Genomic DNA, 22,758 nt, shown 5'->3' with positions numbered 1-22,758 from the left:
CGCAGCCGGGCCCCTCCAGGGGGCGGGAACGAGACGCGGACGTCGTAGCCAATCAGCGAGCCACCTTGCTGAGTCACAGCCCGCGCATGCGCACGGCCCTACCTCCAGGGGCCCAGGCCCCCCGGCTTCTCTCCGGCGCCCCCCAGTGGCGGATGAGGGAACGGCCCGCGCCTACGCAGCCAGGCCCCGCCAGGGGGCGGGAACGGGACGCGGACGTCGTAGCCAATCAGCGAGCCACCTTGCTGAGTCACAGCCCGCGCATGCGCATGGCCCTACCTCCCGGGGCTCAGGCCGCCCGGCTTCTCTCCGGCGCCCTCCAGTGGCGGATGAGGGAACGGCCCGCGCCTACCTTTAGAGTAATAGCGTGGCTCTGTAGCAAAGAACCCGGGCTTTGGAGTCAGAGGTCATGAGTTCAAATCCCGCTCCGCCAATTAGCTGTGTGACTTCGGGCAAGTCACTTAATTTCTCTGGACCTCAGTTACTTCATCTGTACTCCCAGACTGAGCCCCCTCCTTCCTCTCCCCCTCGTCCCCCCTCCATCTCCCCCGTCTTACCTCCTTCCCTTCCCCACAGCACATGTATATATGTTTGTACATATTTATTACTCTATTTATTTTACTTGTACATATCTATTGTATTTATTTGATTTTGTTAATATGTTTGGTCTTGTTCTCTGTCTCCCCTTGTAGACTGTGAGCCCACTGTTGGGTAGGGACCGTCTCTATATGTTGCCAACTTGGACTTCCCACCGCTTAGTCCAGTGCTCTGCACACAGTAAGCACTCAATAAATACGATTGATTGATTGATTGATCTGTAAAATAGGGAGGAAGACTGTGAGCCCCCCCGCATGGGACAACCTGATCATCTTGTAACCTCTGCAGTGCTTAGAACAGTGCTTTGCACATAGTAAGCACTTAATAAATGCCATTATTATTATAATTGGGGTTTTTTTCCTTCATAATTAAAGTTCTTGACAAGTGATGTGTGATATACTCTGCACACAGTAAGTGCTTAATAAATGCCATTATTATTATAATTGGGGTTTTTTCCTTCATAATTAAAGTTCTTGACAAGTGATATGTGATATACTCTGCACACAGTAAGTGCTCAATAAATACGATTGAATGAATGAATGAATATATTTCCAATGAAATTTCTCCTGGGAAATTTGGATTTTAGCCCCAACTGCCCCTAATCTGGGTGTTTGAGCCCTGAATATTTATATTCTATTTATTATATTTAGTTAATATGTTTTGTTGCCTGTCTCCCCCTTCTAGACTGTGAGCCCGCTGTTGGGTAGGGACTGTCTCTAGCCGTTGACAACGTGGACTTCCCAAGCGCTTAATACGGTGGTGGGAACAATAGGCGCTCAATAAATACGATTGAATGAATGACGGGACACGGACGTCACAATCGCGATGCCGACATGGACTTCCCAAGCACTTAATAGAAGCAGCATGGCTCTGTGGAAAGAGCCCGGGCTTTGGAGTCAGAGGTCATGGGTTCGAATCCCGACTCCGCCAACGTGCCTGCTGTGTGACCTTGGGCAAGTCACTTAACTTCTCGGAGCCTCAATTCCCTCATCTGTAAAATGGGGATGATGACTGTGAGCCCCACGTGGGCAACCTGATCACCTTGTATCCCCCCCCAGCGCTTAGAACAGTGCCTTGCACATAGTAAGCGCTTAACAAATGTCATTATTATTATATATGTTTGTACATACTTATTACTCTATTTATTTTACTTGTACATGTCTATTCTATTTATTTTATTTTGTTAGTATGTTTGGTTTTGTTCTCTGTCTCCCTCTTTTAGACTGTGAGCCCACTGTTGGGTAGGGACTGTCTCTCTATGTTGCCAACTTGGACTTCCCAAGTGCTTAGTCCAGTGCTCTGCACACAGTAAGCGCTCAATAAATACGATTGAATTAATATTTGTACGTATTTATTACTGTATTTATTGATTGATTTTATTTGTACATGTTTATTCTATTTATTTTGTTAATATGTTTTGTTTTGTTGTCTGTCTCCCCCTTCTAGACTGTGAGCCCGCTGTTGGGTAGGGACCATCTCTCTAGGTTGCCAACTTGGATTTCCCAAGCGCTTAGTCCAGTGCTCTGCACACAGTAAGCGCTCAATAAATACGATCGAATGAATGAATATTTGTACGTATTTATTACTGTATTTATTGATTGATTTTATTTGTACATGTTTATTCTGTTTATTTTGTTAATATGTTTGGTTTTGTTCTCCGTCTCCCCCTTCTAGACTGTGAGCCTGCCGTTGGGTAGGGACCGTCTCTGTATGTTGCCAACTTGGGCTTCCCAAGCGCTTAGTCCAGTGCTCTGCACACAGTGAGTGCTCGTGGCTCAGTGGAAAGAGCCCGGGCTTTGGAGTCACAGGTCGTGGGTTCGAATCCCGGCTCCGCCTCATGTCTGCTGCGTGACCTTGGGCAAGTCCCCTCACTTCTCTGAGCCTCAGTTCCCTCATCTGTAAAATGGGGATTAAGACTGTGAGCCCTACGTAGGACAACTTCATCATCATCATCATCAATCGTATTTATTGAGCGCTTACTGTGTGCAGAGCACTGGACTAAGCGCTTGGGAAGTACAAATTGGCAACATAGAGAGACAGTCCCTACCCGACAGTGGGCTCACAGTCTAAAAGAGTGGGCTCACAGTCTAAAACTTGATCACCTTGTATCCCCCCAGCGCTTAGAACAGTGCTCTGCACATAGTAAGCGCTTAACAAATGCCATTATTATTATTATTATTAATAATGATTACTGTTATTAATAATACGGTGCTGGGCACCCACTAGTCGCTCAATAAATACGACTGAATGAATGAGGGGACGCGGACGTCGTAGCCAATCAGGGCCTGGCATGCTTATGACGTCACAATCGCGGCGCGCGCCCCCTCCCTCTCCTCCTTCCTTCGCCTCATTTCCCGTCGGGCCCCGCGGCCACCCCCTGCCTCGGCGCCCTCTCGGCCGCTGCCGGCCGCTCGCTCCCATTGGCTGGCGGGGGGACGCGTGACCGCCGTCCCCGCTCCCGATTGGTCGAGGCCGCCGGCGGGGGGGCCGAGGGGGGGGGCCGGCGGTCGCTCGCGCCGGTGAGGCGCTGAGGAGGCGGCGCTGAGGAGGAGTCGCTGAGGAGGCGGCGCTGAGGCGGCGGCGGGGGCGGGGGCGGGGGCCGGTCCGTGGCGGTCGGGTCCGGTCGGGTCCGGTCCGGTCCGCGCCATGCCGGGCAGGAACCAGGCCAAGGCCGCCTGCAGCTGCCCCGACCTGCCCCCGGGCAGGCTGGCGGACCGGGAGAAGGACGAGGGGCACAGCGGGAGGGCCGACGACCCCAACAACTCCGGCGACCCCCACATCGTCAAGTCCCCCAGCGATCCCAAGCAGTACCGGTGAGGACTTTCCTCCCTTTTAGACCGTGAGCCCGCTGTTGGGTGGGCACCGTCTCTCTGTGTTGCCAACTTGGACTTCCCAAGCGCTTAGTCCGGTGCCCTGCGCCTGGAATGCCCACCCGCCAAGCTCGCTCTCTTCCTCCCTTCAAGGCCCTGCTGAGAGCTCCCCTCCTCCAGGAGGCCTTCCCACACTCAGCCCCTTCCTTCCTCTCCCCCTCGTCCCCCTCTCCATCCCCCCCCGTCTTACCTCCTTCCCTTCCCCACAGCGCCTGTATAGATGCTTGTACATATTTACTCTATTTTACTTGTACATATTTACTATTCTATTTATTTCATTTTGTTAGTATGTTTGGTTTTGTTCTCCATCTCCCCGTTTTAGACTGTGAGCCCCCTGCTGGGTAGGCACCGTCTCTATATGTTGCCAACTTGGACTTCCCAAGCGCTTAATACAGTCCTCTGCACACCTCCCCCGGGCCCGGAATGCCCCCAATCCCTCTGCCCACCCGCCAAGCTCGCTCTCTTCCTCCCTTCAAGGCCCTACTGAGAGCTCCCCTCCTCCAGGAGGCCTTCCCACACTCAGCCCCTTCCTTCCTCTCCCCCTCGCCCCCCTCTCCATCCCCCCCGTCTTACCTCCTTCCCTTCCCCACAACACCTGTATATGTGTTTATACATATTTATTACTCTATTTTACTTGCACATATCTATTCTATTTATTTTATTTTGTTAGTATGTTTGGTTTTGTTCTCTGTCTCCCCCTTTTAGACCGTGAGCCCACTGTTGGGTAGGGACTGTCTCTCTAGGTTGCCAACTTGGACTTCCCAAGCGCTTAGTCCAGTGCTCTGCACACAGTAAGCGCTCAATAAGCGCTCTCTTCCTCCCTTCAAGGCCCTACTGAGAGCTCCCCTCCTCCAGGAGGCCTTCCCACACTCAGCCCCTTCCTTCCTCTCCCCCTCGCCCCCCTCTCCATCCCCCCCGTCTTACCTCCTCCCCTTCCCCACAACACCTGTATATGTGTTTATACATATTTATTACTCTATTTTACTTGCACATATCTATTCTATTTATTTTATTTTGTTAGTATGTTTGGTTTTGTTCTCTGTCTCCCCCTTTTAGACCGTGAGCCCACTGTTGGGTAGGGACTGTCTCTAGATGTTGCCAACTTGGACTTCCCAAGGGCGTAGTACAGTGCTCTGCACACAGTAAGCGCTCAATAAATACGATTGATTGATTAAGCACTCAATAAATATGATTGATTGATTGAGGACACCGCGCAGGACCGGCTGCCATCTCCCCCCGGCCCCGTCCTAAGCTGCCGCCCCCCTTAAGCCGTCAAAAATAACAACAGTGACATTTGTCAGAGAAGAAGCAGCGTGGCCTTCCCAGCCTGAGCCCCCTCTGTCTCCTCCCCACACCACCTGTATGATAATAATAATAATAATAATAATAACAACAACATTTATTAAGCACTTACTATGTGCAAAGCACTGTCTAAGCGCTGGGGAGGTTCCAGCGTGGCTCAGTGGAAAGAGCCCGGGCTTTGGAGTCAGAGGTTGTGGATTCAAATCCTGCCTCTGCCACTTGTCAGCTGTGCGACTTTGGGCAAGTCACTTCGCTTCTCTGGGCCTCAGTTCCCTCATCTGTAAAATGGGGATGAAGACTGTGAGTCCCACGTGGGACAACCTGATTACCTTGTATCTACCCCAGCGCTTAGAACAGTGCCTTGCACATAGTAAGCGCTTAACAAATACCAACATTATTATTATTATTATTATTATTATTATTATTACGTTGTCCCCCATGGGGCTCACAGTCTTCATCCCCATTTTCCAGATGAGGTCACTGAGGCGCAGAGAAGTGAAGTGACCTGCCCAAAGTCACACAGCTGGGATTTGAACCCACAACCTCTGACTCCAAAGCCCGGGCTCTTTCCACTGAGCCACACTGCTTCTCCTGTATACGTGTGTACGTATACTCTGTTTTATTTGTACGCATTTATTCTATTCAATTTTGTTAACATGTTTTGTTTTGCTGTCTGTCTCCCCTTTTCATTCATTCATTCAATCATATTGATTGAGCGCTTAGTGTGTGCAGAGCACTGGACTAAGCGCTTGGGAAGTACAAGTTGGCAACCTATAGAGACGGTCCCTATCAATCAATCAATCATATTTATTGAGCGCTTACTGTGTGCAGAGCACTGGACTAAGCGCTTGGGAAGTACAAGTTGGCAACATATAGAGACAGTCCCTACCCAACAGTGGGCTCACAATCTAAAAGGGGGAGACGGAGAACAAAACCAAATATACTAACAAAATAAAATAAATAGAATAGATATGTACAAGTAAAATAGAGTAATAAATATGTACAGACATATATACATATATACAGGTGCTGTGGGGAAGGGAAGGAGGTAAGATGAGGGGGATGGAGAGGGGGAGAGGAAGGAAGGGGCTCAGTGTGGGAAGGCCTCCTGGAGGAGGTGAGATCTCAGTAGGGCCTTGAAGGGAGGAAGGGAGCGAGCTTGGCGGATGGGCAGAGGGATTGGGGGCATTCCGGGCCCGGGGGAGGACGTGGGCCGGGGGTCGATGGCGGGACAGGCGAGAACGAGGCACAGTGAGGAGATTAGCGGCAGAGGAGCGGAGGGTGCGGGCTGGGCTGGAGAAGGACAGAAGGGAGGAGAGGTAGGAGGGGGCGAGGTGATGGACAGCCTGGAAGCCCAGGGTGAGGAGTTTCTGCCTGATGCGCAGATTGATTGGTAGCCACTGGAGATTTTTGAGGAGGGGAGTGATATGCCCAGAGCATTTCTGGACAAAGACAATCTGGGCAGCAGCATGAAGTATGGATTGAAGTGGGGAGAGACATGAGGATGGGAGATCAGAGAGAAGGCTGATGCACTAGTCCAGACGGGATAGGATGAGAGCTTGAATGAGCAGGGTAGCGGTTTGGATGGAGAGGAAAGGGCGGATCTTGGCGATGTTGCAGAGCTGAGACCGCAGGTTTTGGTGACGGCTTGGATGTGAGGGGTGAATGAGAGAGCGGAGTCGAGGATGACACCAAGGTTGCGGGCTTGTGAGACGGGAAGGATGGTAGTGCCGTCAACAGAGATGGGAAAGTCAGGGAGAGGGCAGGGTTTGGGAGGGAAGACAAGGAGTTCAGTCTTGGACATGTTGAGTTTTAGGTGGCGGGCGGACATCCAGATGGAGATGTCCTGAAGGCAGGACAATAGTGCCTACCCAATAGTGGGCTCACAGTCTAGAAAGGGGAGACAGACAACAAAACATATTAACAAAATAAAATAGAATATTTACAAGTAAAATAAATAGAGTAATAAATACGTACAAACATATATACATATATACAGCCCACTCACAGTCCCGCTGTTGGGTAGGGACCACCTCTATATGTTGCCAACTTGTACTTCCCAAGCGCTTAGTCCAGTGCTCTGCACACAGTAAGCGCTAAGTAAATACAAATGAATGAATGAATGAATGACCAACTTGTACTTCCCAAAGGCTTAGTCCAGTGCTCTGCACACAGTAAGCACCCAATAAATACGATTGATTGATTGATTGAAATCCAAGTTGGCAACATAGAGAGACGGTCCCTACTTGTCAGCTGGTGTCATTCATTCAATCGTATTTATTGAGCGCTTAATGTGTGCAGAGCACTGTACTAAGCGCTTGGGAAGTACAAGTTGGCAACATATAGAGATGGTCCCTACCCAACAGCGGGCTCACAGTCTAGAAGGGGGAGACAGAGAACAAAACAAAACATATTAACAAAATAAAACAAGTAGAATAAATATGTACAAGTAAAATAAGTAGAGTAATAAATACATATAAACATATATACAGGTTGTAAATATGACTGACTGACTGAATTTAAGTGCTTATGTGCAAAGCACTGTTCTAAGCACTGGTGAGGTTACAAGGTGATCAGGTTGTGGCTCAGTCTTAATCCCTATTTTACGGATGAGGTAACTGAGGCACAGAGAAGTGAAGTTACTTGCCCAAAGTCACATAGCTGACCATTGGTGGAGCCCGGATTTGAACCCGTGACCTCTGACTCCAAAGCCCAGGCTCCTTCCACTGAGCCACGCTGCTTCTCTAAAATAAACAGACACATTCCCCGCCCACAACGAGCTTACTGTCTAGAGGGGAAGACAGACTTAATACCAAATCTAACTATTGAAACCATGCGTTTGAAATAAAATGGCATGACTTGTCTCAAAGAGTGTGTGTGTGTGTGTGTGTGTGTGTGTGTGTGTGTGAGAGAGAGAGAGAGAGAGAGAGAGAGAGTGCGAGAGAGAATCGGGGGCTAGGAGGGGCAATTTCTGTTTGGATTAACGTCAGATCTTGGTTGTGGGCAGGGAATGTGAGTACCAACTCGTATTATACTCTCCCAAGTGCTTTGTAAAGTGTTCTGCACCTAGTAATCGTAATAAATACGATTGAATGAATGAATGAATAGTAAGTGCTCAATAAATACCACCGATGATGATCTTGGTCACACAGTCTCCTGCTGTGCCCAATATTTGCCACAGTATTTAGGCAGATATTCTGTTTTTCAGGCTGTTTGGCAAAATGTTGTTGCAGTTGTTCCTATCAGGGAATAAGTGTGGAATTGAAAAGAGAGTAGCTCTCATGCGTCAAAAGGGAATTCTTTCCAGGTTTGAAATCGAACCGGGGCAGTTGGGCTGAGGGCCAGCGTTGTACAAAACAGTCCCTGCCCTGGGAGCGTCATCACCAAAGCCTTCCCTGATTAGAAAGCTCACGTCTCCCCACCCTCTTGTTGCCCCTTCCTGCCACCCCCAACCCCTGCAAGCTACTTTAGCACTTCTTTATCACTTATGCACTTGAATGTTTATTGCCTTCAGTAGCATTTATCAATCAGTCATATTTATTGAGCGTTTACTGTGTGCTGAGCACGGTACTACGCCTAGGAGGGGACAGTGCAACAGCATTGATAGACACATTCCCTGCCCTGTATATATCATCATCAATCGTATTTATTGAGCGCTTACTACGTGCAGAGCACTGTACTAAGCGCTTGGGAAGTACAAATTGGCAACATATAGAGACAGTCCCTACCCAGCAGTGGGCTCACAGTCTAAAAGGGGGAGACAGAGAACAAAACCAAACATACTAACAAAATAAAATAAATAGGATAGATATGTACAAGTAAAATAAATAAATAGAGTAATAAATATGTACAACCATATATACATATATACAGGTGCTGTGGGGAAGGGAAAGAGGTAAGATGTATATATCTTTAAGCTCTGTTGCTTCCCCCAATCTTTAATTTAGGTGTTGTCTTCTCTGCTATATTGTAAGGTCCTTGAGATCAGGGATCATGTCTCCCAACTGTTGTACTCTCCCAAGCGCTTGGTACAGTGCTCTGCACAGAATAAGTGCTCAGATACTGTTGTTTGACCGATAACACTTTCTCAAAAGCTTCCCTTCCCACTTGTGTTGAGGAACCAGAGAAATGAAACTGTTTGGCTTCTGGTGAAAAACTTTCCCAAAGAAACAGTGCCTAAAAAACTTGTAAAATTTGAAGAAGCAGCATGGCTTAGTAGAAGGAGCACAGGCCTGAGAGTCTGAAGACCAGGGTTCTAATGCTCACATTGTCATTTACCTGCTGTGTGACCTTGGGCAACTTGCTTAACTCCCTGTTGGCTCAGTTTCCTCATCTGCAAACTGGGAGTTCAATGCCTATTGTCCCTCCTACTTAGACTGTGAGCCCTGTATGGGACAAGGATTGTGCCTGAAGTGAACGTTTAGTATCTACTCCAGCACTTAACGATGTTTGACACATAGTAAGTGCTTAACAAATTGCCCAGTTACTATTAATAGTAGTAGTACCTCGCAAAAAAGTCTTGCATCACTGGTAAGTGTAAAAACTGACCTGTGCACATGGGGACTGGCCTCTGTTCACCTTTTCCCCTGAATGGCGTACAGTGTGGCTCAGTGGCAAGAGCCCGGGCTTTGGAGTCAGAGGTCATGGGTTCAAATTCCTGCTCCGCCACTTGTCAGCTGTGTGACTTTGGGCAAGTCACTTCACTTCTCTGGGCCTCAGTTCCCTCATTTGTAAAATGGGGATGAAGACTGTGAGCCCCACGTGGGACAACTTGATCACCTTGTATCCTCCCCAGTGCTTAGAGAAGTGCTTTGCACATAGTAAGCGTTTAATAAATGCCATTATTATTATTAACATGGGGTGACTCCTTTTGCATTTGAGTTGATCATAAGTGAACTACCTTTTCCTCAAAGAGGAAAAATCCCATATTCTCTCTCTCTCTGTGTCTGTGCCTCTTAGTAATGTGTGTCCTTAAGCCCGTACATTTTCCCTTTCCTAAGCTTGTTTTCCGGTTTGTTTGGGAGCAGGAAATCAGGCGGGTGGGTCGGAGCGAGGAGGACTGGCAAGGAGGGCCAAAGCCTCAGGAGAGTTCCGGGGGTCGGGGGGAGGCTGGGCTGTGTGCTTGGATGTGTGGAAGGGTGTAAGTAGAAGGTGAGAATTTGGGGAAGGGGGAGAATTAGCCCACAGCTGTCAGGCAGTGTGCCAAATGCCATGAGGCTAATATCCAGAGAATGCTGCTTAAGTGGTTGGTGATCGAGCCAGAGCAAGGACCCGGGTTCTAATCCCAGTTCTGCCATTTGTCCGCTGTGTGACTTCGGGCAAGTCACTTCTCTGTGCCTCAGTTACCTCATCTGTAAAAGGGGGATTAAGACTGTGAGCCCCATGTGGGACAGGGACTGTGTCCAACCCGATTGGCTCATAGCTACCCTAGCACTTAGAACAGTATACGTTCTAAGTGTAGTGTAGAACAGTGCACATAGTAAGCGCTTAACAAATACCATTTTTTAAAAAAAGCATGCTGGTCTTGCCTTGGAAACAGGTATCTGCAGTAGGGTAGGCAGGAAGTGGGGTTGCAGCCCTCTGATCCGAGGTCCTTTTGTCTTCATCCTCCCTTCCACTGATTGACTCAGGGCATGGGTCCGGGTGCTGGGGAGCACACAGCAGAAGTCAAAGACATGTCTCCGCTGACCTCGAGGAGGAGGCAAGCGGGAGCAAATTGGCAAATGAATGGCACGTAAAAGAGTAAGACATGAGTTCCTCCGGGGAGAGAACCGCCCACAGAGGCAGTGTGGTTTAGTTCCAGCCCAAGTAGACGTGGACTGGCCCCGGGGCCTCGCGGACCAAATGGGCCGTCAGGTCTACCCTCTGTGCGGCTCCAGGGCGGACTGTCCAGTGGCGCGGGGCCGCTCGTTGCTCCGGATGGCAGCCGGAGCCCTGCGGGCAACCTCCGTGGCCTGGAGCGGCACGGGAGCGCCGGGCTGGGCCGGGGAAACGCCCGGTTGGGTTCGCTCCTGGCGCGGCCAGAGTCCAGTCTCGGGAGGGTCACGGAGGCCGGAGTGAAGCTTAAACTCGAGCGACTAAAGCCGAACCAACGGAATCACTCGCCAGATTCTCTGGGAAGTTTAGCGAGGACGGGACGTTTTCTCCTGAAAACATCTTGCGGCCCATCTGCTGGTTAGGGTCACGGTGAGATGAAGTACCCTCTGTATCGCCCTGTTTGCTGGCCCCCGGTCAGCTCCTTATAAAGCGCTAACGTGGAAAAAGAAAAAGCCCCCCTTTTCTCACCTTCAGCACAGTACTGCCAAACTTCTCCTCTCGGGACTAGGGAAGTAGTGCGGCCTAATGGAAAGAACGGTGGCCGGGGGTTAGGGACCAGAGGACCTGGGTTTCTAACCCCGGTTCTGCCACTTGTCTGCTATGTGAACAAGTCACTTGACTTACCTGGGCCTCAGTTCCCTCTTCCGTAAAATGGGGATTTAGTCTTACTCCCTCCTAGAACAAGCTCAGCACACGTCTGACTGGCTTTCCTCTTAAATTTATGACCTTTCTCTGGCTCTCATTCCTGGTGCTTACCACTGCCATTAATTGGGGCCAGGTTTCCTTAGGGTGAAAATAGCCCAGGCTGGCAGGTGTTGAAATGCTTAAATGATGAGGCTAATCACAGGAGCCTGGCTGTAAATGAATCAAACTCCAGACTCCCCTACAAAGGTTCTGCCTCTGATAATATGTGCCGGAGAAGGAGGTCAGAGCTTGGGCTGCCACGATGAGCTACCTCCTAATAATAGTAATATTAATAACGGCGGTGGTATTTGTTAAGCACTTACTGGGAGCCAAGCGTGGAGCGGATAAAAGATAATCAGGTCAGACACAGTTCCTCTCCCACACGGGGCTCACAGACTAAGTAGGAGACAAACCAGCCGTTGAATTCCCCAGTTGACGGGTGAGGAGACCGAGGGCCAGAGAAGTGAAATGACTTGCCTGAGGTCACACGGGGAAGAGCTGGGATTAGAACCCAGGTGCGATGACTCCAGGCCTGGGCTTTTCCCACCAGGCCCAGCTGCTTCTAGATACTCCATCAGAAGCAGTGTGGCCTAATGGAAATGAGCACAGACCAGGGTGTCAGAGGACCTGGGTTCTAATCCTGGCTCCGCCACATGTCTGCTGTGTGACCTGAGATAAGACGCTTGTCTGTGGTTTAGTCACCTCATCTATAAAATGGGGATTAAGACAGTGAGCCCCAAGTGGGACAGGGACCGTATCCAACTTGATTAGCTGATCTACCCCAGCACGTAGTATAGTGCCTGGCGTATAGTAAGTGCTTAACAAAAACCATAAAAAAGTCTGTATGGAGACTTGCTTGGGAGGCATCATGGCCTAGTGGACAGAGCACGGGACTTCTCTGAACCTGTAAAAATGGAGGTGAAATGCCCTTTCTCCTCCCGTCTTAGACTGCGAGCTCCATGTGGGATGGGGACAGTGTCTGATCTGATTAGCTGGTTTTCTTCCCCAGGGTTTAGATGGCTGTTAGGCGGATTGTAAGAATTTCTTAAGAAAGAACTATAATCATCATTAATTGGCATGTGGAACTTTCAGTTGGACTTATACTGTTTCCCAAAGACACAGTTTTCTCAGCTTCTGACCGTTTTTGCTCAGCTACCTGGGAAAATCCAAATTTTGCCCCAGAAACTGGAGATATTTGACAGTAATGAATCAATGGTATTTTTTGAATGCTTACTGTGTGAAGAACACTGTACTACACGCTTGGGAGAGTACAATACAAGAGTTGGTATATACATTCCCTGCCTGCAACCAACCTCCAAACTTAGAGGAGTCCGGAGTCTACAGTATTATCAAGGTCCTCCAGGGCTCATTTTTTACTGGGGAAAACCCCCCAATAATAATAGTATTTATTAAGCGCCTACTGTATGTCAGGCTCTGTACCACACGCTGGGGTGAATACAAGTAAATAGGGTGGGGCTCACAGTCTCAATCCCCATTTTACAGGTGAGGTAACCTGAGGCACAGAGAAGTGAAGTGACTTACCCACGGTCACAGAGTATTCAAGTGATGGAGCTGGGATTAGAGCCCATGACCCAACTCCAAGGCTCATGCTCTATCTGCTACGCTGTGCTGCTTCATGTCACCTTTGTTTGCTTGGTGAAGATAGTAGCCCAGAACTACCTTATTTGTGATTTCCTGTCCTAAACCATCTTCCAGCTAATAAAAACTGTCCAAACCATGCCCTTCTCACAGTAATAATAATAATAATGATTGCATTTGTTAAGCGCTTACTATGTGCGAAGCACTGTTCTAAGCACTGGGGAGGATACAAGGTGATTAAGTTGTCCCACATGGGGCTCACAGTCTTCATCCCCATTTTACAGGTGAGGGAACTGAGGCACAGAGAAATTAAGTGACTTGCCCAAAGTCACACAGCTGACAAGTGGCGGAGCCGGGATTTGAACCCATGACCTCTGACTCCCAAGCCCCTGCTCTTTCCACTGAGCCAGTAGCATCAGAACCCTCTCTTGGTGCCCTGGTTAACTGGCTTTTGCCACGCTCTCCCAGAGAATACACAATTTACCATCTCCGTTGACTAGCAGAAAATTTAAGTGGAGTAAAACTACTAATAAAGTACAGCTCAGTCCTCTCCCCTGCAAGATTGCCAGCTCCTCGAGGGCAGGCGTTGGGAATACTAACCGTGTTACGCTGCACACAGTAGCTGCTCAGTCAACACTCTTGATTGATTGACTCGAGAGCCTTCCGTTTTCCTTTCTAGCATTGTGGTTGGGACGTAGTTCAGAGAGTACCTAGTTGAGGGGAGGGCTTAGTACAGTGCTCTGCACACAGAAGCAGCTCACTACGTACGGTTGAATGATGGAGCGTCAACCGGTTCCGCATCCCTGTGAAAACCAGGAGTCCTCTATGGAAGGTGAGATCTGCACGGCCCACTGCCGTCACCCCTGGAGTAGCTCTCTTCTAATGGGAAGAGAGACAAGGAGACGGGAAAACGACGAGCGCACCGCCACAGTGAGGGTTAGCCTTGTCGTGTGGCCCAAGGGGCTTGGGACCGTGGCTCCCGCACAACCTCAAACGAGCGCTCGTCAGTTGGGGGTTATCGTCAGATCCAGCGGAGCGTGCTACATTAGCAAGGGGAGACTGGAGAGCGATTTTGCTGCCACTGGGGTTCAGGTGGAAAAGTGAGGAGATAGGCTAATATCGCCTTAGTTGTTAGCAGAGAGATGAATTTATGAAAAGCAGTAGTGAACATAAAGCACTCGATCAGCTCATCTCACTGACCTTCTCCAGTCCAGCCCACACACCTCGATTTACCCGCAGCAGCTTCCTGGCTGTGCCCTGATGTCGTCTACCTCGCCGCCGACCCCTTTCCCACCTTCTCCCACTGGCTTGGAATTCCCTCTCCCTCCAGAGGTGCCAGCCCACCACTCTCCCTACCTTCAAAACCTTACTAAAGTCGCAGCTCCTCCCTCCCGGATTAAGCGTTCTTTCCCCCAGCTCCCTCCCCTTTCTGGGTCTTCTATGCACTTGGATCTGAGACCTCTAGGCATTCGATACCCATCCCACCCTCAAACCCACAGCACTTCTGTACGTATCTATAAATCACACATTATAAATGACATATATTAATGCTTGTCTCCCTCTAGACTCTTAAGCGGCTTGTGGGTGGGGAATATGTCTGCCAAATCTGCTGGACTCTCCCAAATGCTTAGTACAGCGCTCTGCACATCAAAAGCACTCAATAAATACCACTGATGAAGGGGATGATCATTAGGGCATTTGTTCAGGCCTAGTGTTCGACAAGCTCTCTACAGAGTGCTGGGCTAGATACAAAACAGTCAGGTCAGATGTGATAATAAATGCCATTATTATTATTCCCTGCCCCACATGGAGTTCAGAGGGTAAAGGGGGAGGGAGAACGGGTATTGCATCCCCATTTCATAGATGAGGAAGCTGAGGCAGAGAGGATTTAAGTGGCTTGCCCAAGACTACACAAGCTAGGATTGGAATCCAGGTCTCTGGCTCCCAGCCCAACGATCGGCCCACCAGGCCACACTGCTTTCTCCTCCCGCCGTTTTCTGTTTTGGGAGCCAGTAGCGACTATGGAATGGATAGCGTACCTGGCCCTCTCTTGTCAATCAATCAATCAATCAATCATATTTACTGAGCGCTTACTGTGTGCAGAGAACTGTACTAAGCGCTTGGGAAGTACAAGTCGGCAACATATAGAGACAGTCCCTACCCAACCGTGGGCTCACAGTCTAAAAGGGGGAGACAGAGAACAAAACCAAACATACTAACAAAATAAAATAAATAGAATAGATATGTACAAGTAAAATAAATAAATAAATAGAGTAATAAGTATGTACAAACATATATACATATATACAGGTGCTGTGGGGAAGGGAAGGAGGTAAGATGAGGGGGATGGAGAGGGGGACGAGGGGGGAGAGGAAGGAAGGGGCTCAGTGTGGGAAGGCCTCCTGGAGGAGGTGAGCTCCCAGTAGGGCCTTGAAGGGAGGAAGAGAGCTAGCTTGGCGGATGGGCAGAGGGAGGGCATTCCAGGCCCGGGGGATGATGTGGGCCGGGGGTCGACGGCGGGACAGGCGAGAGCGAGGTACGGTGAGGAGATCAGCAGCGGAGGAGCGGAGGGTGCGGGCTGGGCTGGAGAAGGAGAGAAGGGAGGTGAGGTAGGAGGGGGCGAGGGGATGGACAGCCTGGAAGCCCAGGGTGAGGAGTTTCTGCCTGATACACAGATTGATTGGTAGCCACTGGAGATTTTTGACAAGATTTTTCTTGTCCCATTTGGGCCCCTCGTCCGGTCCGGTCCGGTCCAGTGGAGGTCAGGGAAAGATCATCATTTCTGTAGTCACTTCTTGGGACTTGGTATGAATGGTGAAATACTCGCTTTCAGACCGCAGGAAAACAAGTAAATTACCCGACTCTTCTGAATTCTGATGAGTCTTCCATTTGTTTCTGCAGTCACTTCCCCCTTTTAAAAAATGGATTTGGTGTTTCAAGTCTGCTCCATTGGCTGTTTCAGGGCCAAGGGACGGACGGCTTTTGATGGCCAACACACCCTTGAAAGCTGTCAGCCGTTGGCATTTTGGGGGCTTAATGGATTAGAAACCCTCCGGTTCCATTGCCAATTGGAGAGAGATGTTTTTAGGTTGAATAAGGCCAGAGATTTAGCTTCCCCCTTCAGGTTGGACGGAGTGATTGGATTTGAGGGACTTAGGCCTGCGTTCTTATGTCTCGTTTTGGCTTTGTCTACACCCGGCAAAATCTCTGGGTGTAACTGGAATGGCATTCCATTCATTCAATCAAGCAGTTCAGCCCCGGGAGAGTACCGTTCCAGTGCAGAGTTGAGTCTCTTAAAAGTTTTGAGAGCCGTTCACCCAGCCTCGCTCCAAAATTTATCGTCGGTTGAAAGGGCCGAGCTGGTGATGACTGAAAGTATGTTGATCCTCTGCAGATACATCAAGTTGCGGAATGGCCTGCAGGCCCTCTTGATCTCAGACCTGACCAACTTAGAAGGTAAAACCGAGGAGTCAGACGACGATGACGAGGAGGAGGATGAGGATGAAGATTCAGGAGCAGAGATCGAAGACGACGACGAAGACGGCTTCGACGACGACGACGACTTTGACGACGATGACGACGACGATGACGACGATGACCTCGACACCGAGGATAACGAACTGGATGAGTTAGAAGAAAGAGCCGAGGCGAGGAAGAAAGCCACCGAGAAGCAGGTACTGTTCAAGCCCAGACTAATGGCACCTCTCAGATCCACTTGCTTTCCGCTCCTGGTCCCTTCCCCGAGCCTTCCTCCCCTGGGCCCATTGTGTAGCTTTCTCTCGGTAACCCGGCCCGCGTTTCTGTGATCTGTGTTTCCCATCCGTACCGCCCCTGCGGCCTCTCCTCCGGACCTCTGCCGCCTCCCCCTGCAAACGCCAACAGTCATCCTGTCTATGCTTTGTAATAATAATGACAAAAATAATACATAGCTGCGGTATCAGTTAAGCGTTTGCTGTGTGCCGAGCGCTGTACTAAGCACTGGGGTAGATCCAAGGTGATCAGGTCCCACATTGGGATCGCAGTGTAACTAGATAGGAGAACAGGTATCGGATCCTTATTTTGCAGAAGAAGGAACTGAAGCACCTTGCCCAGAGTCACAGAGGAGACAAGTGGCGGAGCTGGATTTAGAATCCAGGTCCTCTGACGCCCAGGCCCGGGCTCTTCCCAGTAGGCTGCGTGGTTTCTCTCACTGCTCTGTTCCCCTGCCACGGGTTGACATGCGGCACCTCACAGGCCAGTGGCCATTAGTGGAAAGAAGGGGTTGATCAGAGGCTTTGGGAAAGCAGAGACTTTCCTGGGGCTCTCTGAAAAGTCTCTCTGCTGGGAGTGGGGAGGAAAGGGGGCTTTTGAAGGTTGAGAATGGCCAGAGCCACGGTGGGCATCGTCCCGGAGGGAGGAGAAGCCCACGTGACCCCGGTAGTTACGCCTTTCCTGAAGAGCCCCCGGATGTCGGGCTGGTCTGGTCGCCGCAGTGTCTCAGGAATGTCTCTCTAGATGCGGAGACGGGACGGAGGAGGGCAGCCTGGGCTTTCAGCGGGATCGAGCAGCTCCCGTGTGAGGACAGGCCCGGAAAGATGCAGGCCTAGAGGAGACGTTTCTGAAGTTTACCAAAATGGGGAGACGGGGGACCAGGTGAATGCGGAATTGAGGTTTCACAAATCCCACCGCACCCAGATTGGATGGCTGGGGGCTGGGGGCCCTCCCTTGAGACATGAAGGTGGCAGGGTTAAATCGACCAGGAAGGGGCTGATAGCTCCGTCGGCAGAACTGCCTTCGTCCCGCCGGTCGGGGGAGAAGGCAGTTGGCGCTCAAGGCCGGTTGAGCACCGATGAAGTTCACAGAGCCGGGATGGGTGCGTTTGGAGCCGTCACGCGTCGAGGGCGATGCTGTCTAAGTCTCCCCTGGGGAATGACGGACGAGCCTCAGTCCCGCGGCTTTGGGACCGAGAACCTGGCCGGAGGACTTGCTCCTGGCGCTAGCGGGGCCGTCTGGGGCACGAGTGCAATGAGCGTGTAGGTGGGCCTGGGTGACGTAGATAGAGAACGCAGTTGGAGCCCTCAGCATCCGTTCCAAAGGCCTGGAATATTCAGTAGAAATAAAAGGTATATGGGGCCTGCCTCTGGGGAGCTTAGCTATTTGTCAGGATGCCTGGGCTCAAGGTTTGAAATGCATGCCAGCGGTGCCCACCCCGCCTCCACGTGCACAGCGTTGTCCCTGGCAGTGAAGTTCACCTAGGGCTGGGATGTATGTGTACACGTGTGCGTGCGTCTGACCGTATGGGCCCAGGCGTGACCCACGGCCCTGGCTACACGGGACACGGACAAAATACGTACGACATTAAGAGAAGCGGCATGGCCCAGGGGCTCGAGCACGGGCTTGGAATCAGAAGGACCCCGGGTTCTAATCCTGACTCTGCCATCTGTCTGCTAAGTGACCTTGGGCAAATCACTCAACTTCTCCGTGCCTCAGTTATCTCATCTGTAAAATGGGGATTAAGACTCTGAGCCCTATTTGGGACGTGGACTGTGTGCAGCCTGATTAGTTTCTTTCTTCCCCATCGCTTAGTCGGGTACCTGGCGCATAGTAGGCGCTTAGCGAATACCCTAAAACAAAATCAAGAGAAATTGTTAGGCTCTGTGGAATAATCAGTCATCCAAATTAATCCGGTGATCAATCATCATCATCATCAATCGTATTGAGCGTTTACTATGTGCAGAGCACTGTACTAAGCGCTTGGGAAGTACAAATTGGCAACATCTAGAGACAGTCCCTACCCAACAGTGGGTTCACAGTCTAAAAGGGGGAGACAGAGAACTAAACAATCAGTGACCAGAGCATTTCTGAGAACCGGGTCTTTCACATCAATAAACCCAGCTGTTCTCCAAGTCACCTCTGTGGCTGGGGGGACTGGGGCTCCATCTTGTCCAGCTCGGCGGTCCGGACAGATAGGGGCACGGTGGGGCTGTCAGCCTGGACCGAGTGGCGAGTTGAGACCCCGGGAGCCTCTGGGGCTGGCGGGAGGCCATCGAATGTTTCGGCCGGGGATGGGGGTCTGCGGGTCTGCCTGGTTGGAGCTCCTGCCCCCCTCCGTCCCCGATGGAGTTTCCCCGGGGCAAGGAGCCCTCTGTGGGGAGGTTAAGAGTAGGTGGCTTTTTACTCGTCCCGGCCCGAACGCCCTAAGTCAGCATCTGGGGTACATGTCCGGGCTCGATCAGTCGTTCGGTTGTTGACGACTTCCTGGAGCGCCGGGCTCTTAAAACCACGTGGTGCCTCTCGACTGCATTTCCACAGTGTCGTCGTGGGGGCTTTGAACAGTTCTCTCGCTGCTCACTTTAGCTCCGCAAGCCTCTTGCAAAGACACAAGTACTGAGCTTAGTGCTCTCCTCTGGGTGGGTTCTGTATAGTAATCATCATCATCATCATCATCATTATATTTGTGATATTTTTAAGCGCTTACTCTGTGCCAGGCGCTGTACTAAGCTCTGAGCGGATACGAGGTAATCAGGTTGGACACAGTCTGTGTCCCACATGGGGCTCTCAGTCTTAGTCCCCACTTTCCAGATGAGGTAACTGAGGCCCAGAGAAGTTAAGTGATTCGCCTGAGGCCCCCCAGGAGCCATGTGGCAGAGTCGGGATTAGAACTCAATTTCTCCCAGGCCCGGGCTCTTTCCGGTAGGGCACGCTGCTTCTCTACTACTTGACCTTGTGACCCAGGCCTGCCCCCGGGGTGTCCTGGCACGGACACCCGGCCTAGGGCCTTGGTCGGAGACCACCGGAGCCGAGAGGCCTGAGTAAGGCTGGGGAGCTGGGATCCCCGACTCCCGGACCGTGGGCTGTCGGCAAAGCACACTCACTAACCCGCGGGCCCTCAGAGTGGGGCTGGCTTTTCTCCATGTCTCCTTCTGGTCTGTCTCCACTGGGCCCAAACCGGTCCAACAGCCCGGGGCCGGGATTCACTATCTTCCTCAGAAGTTCGTGGACGGACCTCGGTTCAAAGCTGGTGTCGTATTGTCTGCTTGGGGCGGGGCCTTTTGGCCCAGTCCATGGATTTTCGCCTCCGGTGAAAGGGAGACCCGCTTTCCCAGCTGAGACGACGGGAGGAGGGATAACTCACAGGGCACGAAGAGAGCAAAGACAACTTGTGAAAAACTCAGTAGCTTCCAGGAAACGTACTCCTCCAGCTGTGTCGGTTGATAGAGATTCAGCCCCTTGCTTTTATGAAAAATGTGCACATAACAGTTAGCTTCTCATTTTCCCAGTTGGATGATCATTTTTCGCTTTTATTTTGTGACATGGAATATTTTAAAAATTCCATCGTCCATCCCTTTCCCTTCATCTTCTTGGCCCGCACCGTGAAAGGAACTGTGGCCCGTGTCCCAGAGAGGAGAGGACGGGACCCTTCTCGCCCCCAGCCAGGGAGCAGCTGTGTAACGACCTCCTGCCCGCATCGTGTGCCCTTGGCCTAAGGGGTTCGGTTCGCCTGTGGGGCGGTCACTAATGGGTCATTGGGTGGGCCGGCCAGTCCGCCTTCCGTCCCCTGTCTGTTTCTTCCTCTTCTCTCAGGTCAGAATCTGTTCAGCCAAGGGACACAAAATGGCAAGAGGAGGGGCAGCAGGGTGAAGCAGTCCTGGTGAGTTTCACTTGGCTGCTCCTCCTGATACTTAGGGAAAGAATGCGGCCTTTGGTCGAGAGAGAGCCCCCCGAAACAGGCCTCCTGTAGGCCTCCTTCGGGACCGTCCCCTCCAGACTGTTATAAGTCCGCGGACAGCCGCACGGATACCCGTCTGGCCTCAGGGAGCTTCCCAGAAATGCCCGTCGGGCTCCGGGTGCAACTATGTTACTCTTGTCATGCCTCAGCTGGCTCGAGGGTGACGCGGGTCACAGCGTAAGCAAGATTGTGAGCCCGTTATTGGGTAGGGACCGTCTCTGTATGTTGCCGATTTGTACTTCCCAAACACTTAGTACAGTGTTCTGCACGCAGTAAGCGCTCAGTAAATACGATTGAATGAATGATAGCCTTAGGCGGAAGGCGTCGAGAGACCAGCCCTTGATGACTGGGGGAGCAGTCGGATAGAACAAACGGGAGATGCTGGAAGCGTTTATGCAGTTCGAAGGGTGAGACGTGAACGCCCTCCCGCGCCCGACCGAGAGTTTGGTCGTGGAAGGGAGGGGTCGCTTGGAAGCCTGTGTAGCCGAGCAAGGAGGAGGTGTTCTTCTGTAGAATAGCCCGCACCCGGGTTCCAAGCTGGACCCGCCAGCAGGTGAGATGAAGAACCCTGACACCGTCCCCCGTGGACAGGAAGGATGGCCCCGGCACAACGATTGTGATTCATACAGGTTTCTTTCGTGTTGTGATGGTTTTGGTAAAAAAAAATTTCCAGTCATTTCTTTATGCCAGTAAAGGGGTGCCGATTAGGGCAATTTTTCATTCACCCTATATTAACCCAACCAAAGAACAGCATAAATAGAGATAAGTAGCTCTAAGTAATCACTCGCCGCGTTCCCTGAGCCAAGAGACGAATGGACAACGAATGGTGAAGATGGTACTGATCCGGGGGGCCGGTGATGCCGCATCCCGGGCTCCCCAAAGCCTGACTGTGTCTGTGTGTCCTGTGTGTATTTGCGTGTTCTGCTACAGTCGGCGGCCGCCCTCTGCGTCGGAGTGGGAAGCTTTGCTGATCCCGACGACCTCCCCGGACTGGCTCACTTTCTGGAACACAGTAAGAACTCTCGATGTGCGGATCCTAAACTGGCCTTTTAGCAAGCTTTCGGTCCCCTCGTTTCCAAGAAGGGACGCCTCCCGGGAAAGGGGAAGGAGTCGTTTGCAGGCCGGGAGGGAAGCTGGGTCCCCCGTCAGGAGAGGGGCGAGAGTCCGTCCGGAAGCGTTCGGAGGAACCATCCCCCCGCCAGGACGGAGGCTGCCTTCAAGCTTCCTCTGGCTCCCAAGGGAGGGCCCTGAACCCCACGCCTGAGCTTTTCCGGGCATCGTGCTAGCCTGGGTGCTGTTTCCTTCAGTGGTTTTCATGGGCAGCCTGAAGTACCCGGATGAGAACGGGTTTGATGCTTTCCTGAAGAAACACGGGGGGAGTGACAATGCCTCAACTGACTGCGAACGCACAGTCTTCCAGTTTGATGTCCAGAGGAAATACTTCAAAGAAGCCCTCGACAGGTAACCGACCCTTCACTTCTCCCTTCAGGCTCGCTGTCTTGAGAGCAGAGCAGGTGGGAGGGCCGTGGGAGGCGGGGCACGGTGGGGAATTGGATTTGAGTTTGGAGCCAGCGTAGTTGGATCCCCGAGGGAGAGTTACGAAAGGTCTCCGGACGGTGGTGAAGTCCAGGTGAGGTGACCGCCTGCCAGGGATGGTCTAGGGTCATCACCCCACTGGAAGGCAGGGGGTTCATATTCCCGTGCCTGGGGTGCAACTGTTTCAGAGCTGGCTCCGGTAAAGGGAGAAGAAGAAGGTGGCGGCTGACCCCCGACACTCTTGCGGGAGAAGCTCTTAGGGTTCTCCAAGTGTTTAGAGAGGTCAAGAGTGGCAGTTTTCCGACTCCTTGCCAGCCCAGTGAAGTTCTGCCGTACCAGGCATCATGACTGCCCTCCCACGCCCCCTGGGTCATGTCCGGCATATGGGTTTCCTCCGAAAACCTCCAAAGAACAGGGCCTCTCCAGCTAGAGATATGTTAGAAGCCTTGCCTGGAACGCTGTTGGAAAGCCTTTGGATGAAAATAGGTAAATGCCAAGTCAATATCTAAAGACAGCCGAGCTCAGATTCCAACAAGCGCACAGTCAATCTGCCGTGACGTCCCTTGGGTTCTGCCATCACGACACAACATCTCTAGAATTCACCATCACCTCTTCGTCGTGACTGCTACCATACGGATACGAGGACTT

At 51.3% G+C, this 22,758-nt stretch overlaps 1 protein-coding gene across 1 annotated transcript in view; it reads left to right on the top strand.

The window, feature by feature from the left end:
- Positions 1–3,216: 3,216 nt before the first annotated feature.
- Positions 3,217–22,758, top strand: part of NRDC (nardilysin convertase) — a 37,316-nt gene continuing 17,774 nt past the window's right edge. Inside the window, exons 1-4 of the mRNA XM_038760252.1 lie at positions 3,217–3,407; positions 16,261–16,540; positions 21,505–21,586; positions 21,882–22,035. Coding sequence (XP_038616180.1) covers positions 3,241–3,407; positions 16,261–16,540; positions 21,505–21,586; positions 21,882–22,035 — 683 coding nt within the window. The 5' untranslated portion in view covers positions 3,217–3,240. The remainder of the gene's footprint in view (positions 3,408–16,260; positions 16,541–21,504; positions 21,587–21,881; positions 22,036–22,758) is intronic.

This window comes from Tachyglossus aculeatus, chromosome 18, assembly GCF_015852505.1.
Source record: "Tachyglossus aculeatus isolate mTacAcu1 chromosome 18, mTacAcu1.pri, whole genome shotgun sequence".
Taxonomy (NCBI): Eukaryota; Metazoa; Chordata; class Mammalia; order Monotremata; family Tachyglossidae; genus Tachyglossus; species Tachyglossus aculeatus.
This window is presented reverse-complemented; position numbering and strand designations above follow the sequence as displayed.